General features: G+C 40.5%; 2 protein-coding genes across 3 annotated transcripts in view; one reads left to right on the top strand and one right to left on the bottom strand.

The window, feature by feature from the left end:
* Positions 1 to 11,495, bottom strand: part of LOC109431943 (tyrosine-protein phosphatase 99A) — a 586,380-nt gene that overhangs the window by 24,303 nt on the left and 550,582 nt on the right. The window lies entirely within an intron of this gene.
* Positions 2,954 to 5,634, top strand: LOC134285439 (uncharacterized). The gene is made up of 2 exons (XM_062846154.1): positions 2,954 to 4,626; positions 4,704 to 5,634. Exon 1 carries the CDS (start codon positions 2,966 to 2,968, stop codon positions 4,490 to 4,492), a length of 1,527 nt encoding a protein of 508 aa, XP_062702138.1. The 5' UTR covers positions 2,954 to 2,965; the 3' UTR covers positions 4,493 to 4,626; positions 4,704 to 5,634.

Genomic DNA, 11,495 nt, shown 5'->3' with positions numbered 1-11,495 from the left:
AGCTTGACTCCTTCAACCTTCTCTGCGTGCGTCCGTCTATGTATCCTTTGTTGTGCCACTCATCGAGCATGCCGTTGATTTTTCTCAAGACTCTGTTGGTTGGATTGGTCGACAGCTTCTTGTAGGTGCTTTCGTCGCTAAGAAGATCCTTCATCTTGGTTTGGTACTCTTCCGCTGTTAGGATCACCGTTCTGCTGCCTTTATCCGCCTTCGTGATGACCAAATTCGGATTTTCTTTCAGGAACTTTTTGCACTTGATGACGTCTTTCCGGATCCACTCATCCGGTGAATGTCGTGGTTGTCGCTGGTAGTTCATGTGGTTAATCATTGCATTTGTTACTTCCGATCTGATTTCGTCCGCGTTTTCTTTCGTTTGGACGCACTTTTCTATGCTCGCTACCAGTTCGATATAGGGGAACCTTTTTTCACTTTCCACATTGAAGTTTGGACCGAGCATTAGTGTTCGCTCCACATAATCTGGTAGTTCGACGTCGGTGGTGTTCTCTACCCATTCCACTTCCACATTCATCTCTCTTACGTGTTGTTCCTGCAGTCTGGAAATTTTCCGTTTTTCGGCTTCTCGGGTTTTCCTGTATACGGCCACCGTCTTGTCTTCCACCATTTTCTTCACTTTCTCCGAATCGGCTGGGTCAAAACTTTCGTGCACTCTTCGGCAAGCCTCGCGTTTCTGCGTCTTCAAGCTCGCCATTGTTCGCTTCGTGTCCGCGATCAAGATGCTGAGGAGTCGTATTTTGTGTCTCCATACAACCTTCTCCAACTCGCGGTTTGAGGCATCGTTCTCAAGGCGGATGTCATTCCTTATGTTGAGACAGTTAGGGACAATCTTACACCTTCTGCAGTTCAACAGAAACTTCATTCTGTTGTTCGCTTTCGCCAGCCTTACAGACACTTTGAGACACCGCCGAATCGTGCGCCGTCCTTCTTCGCCATACTTGTTAGTGATTTCATTGACTATTAACATCTTTTCTTTGCCAACTGATTTTTACTGACCGGGGTTGATCACCGTGAACGATTATTATGCGGTTTTATTGGCAATTATCGGTGAAAAATAACGGAAACAGCTTATTTTGCGTGACGCGTTTCGACCTACTATTCTTCGGTCATCATCAGACGCCTAAAACATTATACATTTATTTAATACATTGATACAAGTACAAATACATTACAATTTACAAATCACAAAACACTTACATTCAGCTGGAATCACCCCTTCAACTTCGTCAGTTATATAATACTAATTTACAACACCCATCTCATGCCTACTTTCACCCAACTTTCACCCATTATGCTGTTTCACTCATTCTCTCATACACGCAGTTTTGCTCTCACGGTTGTCTTCGCAACTGAGCTAAAAGCCCGTTGTAAGCCGAGTTGAAGTTCCCACACTCTCTCTGTAGGTTCACAGTGAGATCTTCGCCTCTCTTCTTAATATGAAACACCTCTGCTATGTTCCTGGTTGCCTGGTCTTGGATTCGATCCAAAATCTTCACTTGATCGAAGTTGAAGATATGTCCTTCTTCCATTTTGTGGACTGCCAGGCCCGATTTCGGGTTTCTACCTCGGCAGTCACTCTTGTGTTCCGCCACTCTTACTTCTAGCATCCTTTTGGTTTGGCCGATGTACACCTTCTCGTCAGCCCCACATGGTATACAGTACACCACGTTCTTCTGTTTCCCTGGTGGAATAGGGTCCTTCAGTTTGCTGAATATTTGGTTTTTTATTTTGTTTTGCGGTCTAGAAGCAAGAGTGACGTCATTTTTTCTTAAGACTTTCCTCAACTTTTCGCTAAGACCAGGCACATAAGGGGCGGAAACATATTTCTGTGGGAGTGTAGTTCGGTTGTCGGCCTCCAAGGTGTTGTAGTGTTTGTGTATGCGGAGTCTTTTTAGTTTCTGTATGAACCAGGAGGGGTAGTTGTTTCTTTCTAGGATTTGTGTTGCTTGTTTTAACGTTTCTTCCCGCTTCGCCCCACATGTTAACTTAATGGCGCGATCAATTAGCGCGATCGCGGTATTTTGTTTATGTTGGAACGGGCTTTTGGACGTATAGTCCAGGTACCTTCCGTTAGAATGTTTCGGAAGCCAAGATGTATTTATTTGGTCATCCGCCCGTTCCAACATCATGTCAAGAAACTTTATTTTCCCTCCCACTTCCATTTCAACAGTAAACTGGAGACGATCGTGAAAACTATTGAACGTATCCACGATCGTTTGGATGTGCTCACTTCTAGCTATACACATGCAGTCGTCCACGTATCTACGGTACAGCTTCAGATGTATACCTTTCTCCTCTAGCTGCATCCTGCACTCCTGTTCCAATTTTTCCATCACCACATTGGAAATTACTGGTGATAATGGCGAACCCATGGGTACACCGAATGTCTGTCCGTATACATCACCCTGGTACACGAAGAACGTCGATTCCAATACTAGCTTCACTGCGGCCACGAAGTCCGTTTTGTCGATATTCGTGTGCTGCTCCACTTCTTCCCACCGCTCCTCGAGGCATCGTAGAGCGAAATCGACTGGTACGTTCGTATACAGTGAAACCACATCTAACGAAAAAAGCACCTCGTTCTCGTCCGTCTGGAACCCTGTTATTTCACTGGCGAAATCGAAACTATTGCGGACGTGGGAGTCGTGTTTGCCGACTATGTTACCGATTATGTCCGACAGGTATTTAGCTATGTTGTACGTAGCTGAGCCAATCGTTGACACAAACCGGACGGAGTGGCCTGTTTTCTTTGTGCGTCTTCGGTAGTCCATAGATTCGCGGTGGGTTGCAGCTTGACTCCTTCAACCTTCTCTGCGTGCGTCCGTCTATGTATCCTTTGTTGTGCCACTCATCGAGCATGCCGTTGATTTTTCTCAAGACTCTGTTGGTTGGATTGGCAACAATTGTGTCGACCAATCCAACCAACAGAGTCTTGAGAAAAATCAACGGCATGCTCGATGAGTGGCACAACAAAGGATACATAGACGGACGCACGCAGAGAAGGTTGAAGGAGTCAAGCTGCAACCCACCGCGAATCTATGGACTACCGAAGACGCACAAAGAAAACAGGCCACTCCGTCCGGTTGTGTCAACGATTGGCTCAGCTACGTACAACATAGCTAAATACCTGTCGGACATAATCGGTAACATAGTCGGCAAACACGACTCCCACGTCCGCAATAGTTTCGATTTCGCCAGTGAAATAACAGGGTTCCAGACGGACGAGAACGAGGTGCTTTTTTCGTTAGATGTGGTTTCACTGTATACGAACGTACCAGTCGATTTCGCTCTACGATGCCTCGAGGAGCGGTGGGAAGAAGTGGAGCAGCACACGAATATCGACAAAACGGACTTCGTGGCCGCAGTGAAGCTAGTATTGGAATCGACGTTCTTCGTGTACCAGGGTGATGTATACGGACAGACATTCGGTGTACCCATGGGTTCGCCATTATCACCAGTAATTTCCAATGTGGTGATGGAAAAATTGGAACAGGAGTGCAGGATGCAGCTAGAGGAGAAAGGTATACATCTGAAGCTGTACCGTAGATACGTGGACGACTGCATGTGTATAGCTAGAAGTGAGCACATCCAAACGATCGTGGATACGTTCAATAGTTTTCACGATCGTCTCCAGTTTACTGTTGAAATGGAAGTGGGAGGGAAAATAAAGTTTCTTGACATGATGTTGGAACGGGCGGATGACCAAATAAATACATCTTGGCTTCCGAAACATTCTAACGGAAGGTACCTGGACTATACGTCCAAAAGCCCGTTCCAACATAAACAAAATACCGCGATCGCGCTAATTGATCGCGCCATTAAGTTAACATGTGGGGCGAAGCGGGAAGAAACGTTAAAACAAGCAACACAAATCCTAGAAAGAAACAACTACCCCTCCTGGTTCATACAGAAACTAAAAAGACTCCGCATACACAAACACTACAACACCTTGGAGGCCGACAACCGAACTACACTCCCACAGAAATATGTTTCCGCCCCTTATGTGCCTGGTCTTAGCGAAAAGTTGAGGAAAGTCTTAAGAAAAAATGACGTCACTCTTGCTTCTAGACCGCAAAACAAAATAAAAAACCAAATATTCAGCAAACTGAAGGACCCTATTCCACCAGGGAAACAGAAGAACGTGGTGTACTGTATACCATGTGGGGCTGACGAGAAGGTGTACATCGGCCAAACCAAAAGGATGCTAGAAGTAAGAGTGGCGGAACACAAGAGTGACTGCCGAGGTAGAAACCCGAAATCGGGCCTGGCAGTCCACAAAATGGAAGAAGGACATATCTTCAACTTCGATCAAGTGAAGATTTTGGATCGAATCCAAGACCAGGCAACCAGGAACATAGCAGAGGTGTTTCATATTAAGAAGAGAGGCGAAGATCTCACTGTGAACCTACAGAGAGAGTGTGGGAACTTCAACTCGGCTTACAACGGGCTTTTAGCTCAGTTGCGAAGACAACCGTGAGAGCAAAACTGCGTGTATGAGAGAATGAGTGAAACAGCATAATGGGTGAAAGTTGGGTGAAAGTAGGCATGAGATGGGTGTTGTAAATTAGTATTATATAACTGACGAAGTTGAAGGGGTGATTCCAGCTGAATGTAAGTGTTTTGTGATTTGTAAATTGTAATGTATTTGTACTTGTATCAATGTATTAAATAAATGTATAATGTTTTAGGCGTCTGATGATGACCGAAGAATAGTAGGTCGAAACGCGTCACGCAAAATAAGCTGTTTCCGTTATTTTTCACCGATAATTGCCAATAAAACCGCATAATAATTTTTCAAGAATCCTAGAAACAAAAAATCTTGAAATGTTAGGGAGCTTTAATGATTCAGTTGACATTCAATACAATACATTTCAAAACGTTTGATTAATAAATAAAATTAATAAAAAAATCGCCCCCTTTTTAGTATTTTCGCCCCCCAATTTTGGTTTATTTCAAATTTTCGCCCCCTTCGACCTGGTTTTCGCCCCCTAGGGGGCGATTTCGCCCACTTTGGGAATCACCGGTCTAGACTCTAGAACATCTTTGAAAAGTACATCTCTAAACAACTATGCTCCATGGACCTGTACAATGTTACACATACGCATAAGTATTATGTAGCATCAATTTTTTTGATTATGCTTGTAGAACTTAAGGCCACCACTCGTGGAAATTTATGGAAGATCTAAAACATTTTTGACAACTAGTTCTTCGTAGAATAATGCTTTATGCTTTACTCCACCAAGGTCACTTCGTATTTCAATCAGAAGCATAATATTTTCCGGTTATGTTAACTTATCAGATTACTATGCTCTCAACTTGAGAGAGATAGCAATTAACATAATAAGTTTTGACTTTTAAAGAAATTCCTCTCTATTTGATTGCTTAACATTTGTGTACAATAATGTTCAAATCACAGCTGATACATAAATCAGCTTTCTGTATGCTTTTCATAAGGCGCTGTCACTCCACCCTTAGAGACTACAATGTTTATGGAAGGGCTCAAATGTGAAATGACATATCTGATGGAGCACGAATGATGGAGAGAGAGCACAAGTGAATCGCTTCGAAAATGCCTTAACTTTGCAAAGATATTGATTTTGAATTATGTCACTCCTTACAACTTACCTGTACCAATGCTTAAGCATGCTGTCACCAATATAACTGCGTATTAAAATTTCTCAGCTTCAACTAGGAAAACTTCAGCAAACCCCGAATCCATACTATTGAGAATTTTCCGTTTTACAAACTCCAACGCACTGAGCCGGTAGCTTACTCCTCAAAACAAACCTCCTTCACATTTGGTGATCAAGCTGTGCGCCCCACTAAGGTGTTGCTGTCACCCATTCGTAGTGAAACTCGCGCGCCCTGTTATCACATCTTATCGCGCACAGTCGTAAATTGAGCGATTCGATATCTGTTCTCAACGCCGTCGTCGTCGTTGTTCAAACAAAGAAAGCCCATCTATGGGGTATGGGAGCCGAGTACTTGTTCATTAGTGAAAATTTCGTACAACACTTTTCTGGTAGAATCCACGTATGATCATCATTCAGAATGAAAAGGTACACTTATTCAAACTATTCAGAAAAATAAAACGAAATATCAGCAGTACATTACTATTCCTAGTAATGTTGGCATGCGACCTTCAAAAAACCGTTCGATTCACGTTCGCACGAACTTACGAGCAAAACAAAACTGAATTACACGACCAAGAAAGCTCACGCCATTCAACGATAGGGGCTCAGCTTAGTTAGGGTGACGTCCCCTGATTACGACTCGTTTGGAAAGGGTGTGGGGTTGGGGCCAACCCAACTAGACAGAAATCATTAGAATCAGAGATAGAAACACAAAAAAAAATAAAAACCTTCTGGCGTTTCGTGATTTATGGACAGCTACGCATTAATAATTTGCGCTGCCTGCGAGTATCGGTAGTGGAGTGGCAGACTGGCTCTAGGTAGGAGACAACAACTGGATAAACCAATTCGAGTCGCGTTCGTCGCCGTCTGGAAACAAATGTAGCATATAGCAAATGTGGTTGTAGCAACACGCTCGTGAAATTAAATCAAATGATGTGCTTTTTGCGTTTTCCATCCGTGTGTGTAACGTAGGTATTGGTTGTCCGACCAGCTTCCAACGAGTTAGTGGGTACATTCCGGTCTTTAAGGTAGTGAGTCAAGAGTGATTTCTTAAGAAAAAGCTGAATTAATCGTGAATCGCTACGACAAACGAAACAATCAGGCTCAAAAGTCCAGATGAATGTTGGAGTAAATGTTGATCAATTTCGGAGGAATAATTATTACTAGTTCGTATTCACATTTAAATTTAAAATATTTTCGAAAACAATATGCCGTCTCCTAAGCCGTCTCACACTTTAGCTGGCTTCCTGTTGAGCAGCTTCTCCGGAGCTAAACAACTTAGGAGGCTCTGGGGTAAAATGCCAGTTGAGGAGGGTTCATCATTATTAGACCGGCCCACATTTGTATGGCAAGAAACAAGGCAAAATTTAAGGGGACCCTCTAAAATCGTGCCTTTGGATGAGAAGAACAATCTGTGAAAATTTCAGATTAATCGGTTTAAGGACAAACGTCTTGAAATCCCGCTTCAACATTGCATTGAAACTTCAGACGCACAGATCTCAAGATGCAAGCTTCAAACAACAATGTATTTCATTATTCTGTTCTTGCTCACTTGTAATTAGCTTAAAATAAAAAGTTCAGGTACACTGGTTTTGTTTACGAAGAGATTTGTGCCTTCGAAATCGTGAGTAGGTGCCAAAGTCGGCCATTGTGGTGGCCATTTTGGGATTCTAACAAGTCTGTCCTTAAAACTGAGCTGGCGCAAATGAGTTGAAGCTTTGTATGGGATCTTCAGACCAAATATATGGGAAATTGTATGACCTCCAGTCTCTTATTCAGTACGCTGGTTTGAAAAGTTTGATACGGCTCATAATTGAAAAAAAAAAGTTGTTGATATCCTAAGGAATAACTTTGTAGAAGATCATATAATAATACAACCTAATTTGGTTACGGTTTCAGCTACCGAAAGCAGGATGAAGACGTCTGCCCCCGTGTACTCTCGGTTGTTAGTACGTGTTTGTCATTCAAAACTTGCGCGCTACATCATATGCAACAATAGCAACAAAATCATGCTGTTTCGGCAAGCTATGCCAACGCTATAACTTTTTTAATAGCCATCAGATCGCTTCGTGGTCTTCGACAAAGTTTTCCGGGACATCCTAGGCTATTTTTTCACATATGGCTGTAGAAAAAATCGAGCTTCTCATGAAAGAAATGCAAAAAAGTATGTTTTCTCATGTAAAATCCCATATAAACTTCAAACGCGATGCATAAAACGTAGACATAATCGATCGTGCACAAATTTTGCACAGTTATTTGGGTTATGAAATAGGACCTAAAAAGCTTTGATGGGATGCCATAAAATTTGCCATTTTTCCATATAACGGATGACCCACTCTAATTCTCAGTGATGTATTTTGGAGGTATTTTGGCCCAACTAGGGAATTTTGTTACATTTGTTATGCTCTCTCTACAAACAGCCATTCCGTAGACAATCTATATAATGCAACTCCGAATGCCGTGATACTTGACGGGTTTGTAGTTTATCGAGAATAATACCCTTATTTTTTTTTATTTCGTCATTAGGGTGACCAATTTAATGATAAGGTAGTCCATAAATCAGTATTTATCAAAACTTTCAAAAAAACTTAACTTTTGAACCAGATGACTGATTTTAAACTTTTTTTTTATTTGAAAGCTTTAGAGTTTAGGTATTCAGGAAAAATACGTAAAAGGGGCTAATTTGTGTTTTTGTGCAAAACGTGTGCAAATATATCAGTTTTTTTCACGTTTTTATGGTTTCGGGACCAAAGGGGTAACCTGGTTTTATGTTTTCATCAGAAATGTCAAGAAATTTGGCGTTACATAGGGTAGCGAGCCACTTGGGCAGTGGCCGATATTTTGGGGACTCTTCGATATAACTTGATTAATTCCGAACCAATCGACTTGAAATTTTGTACATGGCTAGATACTATAAGTACGTATCTCACCGCGTTCCAAAAGTTGTGTCAATTGGTTCAAAATTGACTGAGTTATAACAGAAAAGTGCCCAAAATAGGAGCCCTGCCGAGATAGTTCCACTCCCCTATCAAAAAATCAGAGATGTATGTTTTCATTGTTTTTTAGTTTTCGAGATATGATTTTTTGAAAGTAAAAGATCAAATTTGTCCGTACCCTGGACATAGCGAATTCTATATAACTACATTTTGCTTCAATATAACGTACACCATTGAAAATTTTATTTTTTTTCCAATAATAACTCCCAGATAAACTACGAAATCATACAAATCAATGTTTTGTTGCACTATTATCCTTTTTACACAGAATTGGCGCAAATTATGAAAAGTAAGTAGTGTACGTTATATCGAAGCAAAATGTGCGTTATACCGAAGCGAAGCATAAAAAACGAAATGACTTTTTCGTGAAAACTCATGTTTTTCATAATTAGTTTTGTGAATTAAACTGAAATTATTATTTGGGGTTAATTTCACATCGAATCCATCAACACTAGAAAATTTTTGTTTCTCTGCATCGATATAACGTACAAATAGAAAACTTTTTTGTAAGTTATATCGCAGAGTACCTGTATTTTAAATCCTGATTGATAAATGAGTGATTCCCAGTGTATCAATAGATATTTTTTTTCTTTAATCACTTGACCTTATTTACAGCTCTATTGGCCACTAGGGCACTGCGTGAGCAATTCCCATTGGAAGCTGTACTTACACTTTGTACAGCGCCTAAATGTATTCTATTCTAATTGTATCGAACTGGTTGCCGTTGTGCTGCTTTCACTCTCTACTCTATTATGGTAGAATGATGAGCACGAGGATGTTGATGTGTGGTTGTTGGTTATTCCTAAAGACACTATATGCAAAGACACGAAATGTTTCAATTGGAATTCCAAATTTGCTGTCAATGTCATTCCAATCGAGCAGGAGACATGTCAAACGCGCTTCAAAAGCATTGCTCGACAGCATCATCGTCATGACGCGACAATCATCATCAACAGCAACAATCATCAGATTTCGTGTCTTTAGCATACAGTGTCTTTAGTTATTCCTTTTCCAGTCCGATTGGGGGTCCATTATGGGTTGCCGTTCGCCGATGTCCAAGTATCCGGGTGCATTTGAGCCATGGGCTCAGAAGAGGGTCGGTGTTAGCTGCTCTCAGGGGGAAAGAGCAACTGACGAAAGTGCCGAGGCTGGGATCGAACCCATGACCATCTGCTTATGAAGCAAACGCGTGACCAATTGCGCAACGGGCCCCGGCTATCCATAGATAGGATACAAAAAACACCGGAAATCACTCAAAACTGCAATGCAGAGTTTTATGGGGGTTTACAAGATCAGACTATTTTAGAGTAGCTAGTATTAAAATATATCATTAACAAATATTGAAAACGACGTATAATCAATGGTGTAGCATTGATTATACGTCGTTTTATTATTATTATTATTTATTTATCTTTATTAAAGAGATTTTCAGCCGGCGGCTGGTTCATCTCTGTATACGTCGTTTTCAAAATTTGTTACTGATATGACACCTTATTTTCAAAAACATCGTGCTTGAAAAAAAAAAAAAAACTAACGCCAAATTTCCTGATTTTTTTGATAAAAGTATAAAACCAGGGTTCCCCTATTGCTCCCAAGGCCGTGAAAACGTGAAAAAAAACTGATATGAATGCTTTTTTTGCACAAATTCAAATTTGGCACAATTTGACCATTTCTCGCTCTCTGAAACGAAAAAAAGTGGCAACTCCCTCCCGGCTGTATTGAATAACCTAAATTGTTAGTCAGAGAGTAAGTAAAGAACTCTCTTAGTTGTATACTCTCAAAAATGTATCGAAAATTAGGTTAGTAGTAAATTAGAGACATCAAAGAATACTACTGAAAACACATTACAAACTAAAACATGTAAACCAGAACGTACAACGGGATTTTTATCCATTATTCCACGGCTCGTTTCTTGGCATGAGCGGTTCAGAACACCAACGTCGATAGTGTGGTACAACTGGTACAACTTAACACATTGCTTTGACATTACTCTAATCAAAGTTCTGAATCCAAATATTAAAAACAAAAACAAAAATATGAAAATCAAACATCGCACAAATACTATTGAAAGCACGAATTCATTTGCCCAATATGGATCCTTCCATATGGATTATTCAAGCCGTGACATGTCCTATGATATCTAACAAACAAAAGTTCACAGTTCTGTAATAGTCGAGAAGGAATCTACTAACAAGTCGAACACAAACAATCTTTGCAATTTCTTCCGTATTGAAAAGAGCGTCGCTAATGCTATCAGGGTACGATGACTACTATTGTTTTTTTTTTTTATATCCTGTAATTCTTAGAATACATTGTAGATAATCATAAATGAAGTCTTTCTGGTAGACAAATGTTCACAAAGTTCGTTCAATAATGTATACATCAGTGGGTGAATTCCGCTGCCTATAATCGCATAGTTGACGTAAGCGCCACTGTAGTTTTCAGCACACTTTTGAAATTTTAACAATGATTAATGAAAAGTTTATGATTTTTTTCACGTTGATATCAAGCTAGTGATTAGATCCTTTGCTCTATTGAATAAAACTGGTCACAATTATGCACATTTAATAGATATTTGCTTGTGAGTGCGGACATGGTAATTGGTGGTTACGTCAACGTGGCTAGCCACGTTAACTACGAAAAGATTGTTTTGAAAATTCCAGTTACACTTCTTCACTGAAACACTTTTTTCACATAAACGTCTGTCGGTTCATAAAATACTGGCAAATCTACTGGTCGTACTCTTTTATATAGTAGAAAGGAGAGTTCCACAGATTCCTAGAATGTTCAGTTATTTCTGTAAAGTTCTCGAGAACATTACATAATCTCTCTCCAGAATGCTTATCTCTTG

This window comes from Aedes albopictus, chromosome 1 (genome assembly GCF_035046485.1).
Source record: "Aedes albopictus strain Foshan chromosome 1, AalbF5, whole genome shotgun sequence".
In the NCBI taxonomy this organism is placed as follows: Eukaryota; Metazoa; Arthropoda; class Insecta; order Diptera; family Culicidae; genus Aedes; species Aedes albopictus.
The sequence above is the reverse complement of the archived record's forward strand: the minus strand, read 5'-3'. Positions and strand labels throughout refer to the sequence as shown.

Excerpts from the sequence above, each read along its gene's own strand:
- LOC134285439 (XM_062846154.1), top strand. The coding sequence starts at position 2,966 with ATGCTCGATGAGTGGCACAACAAAGGATACATAGACGGACGCACGCAG.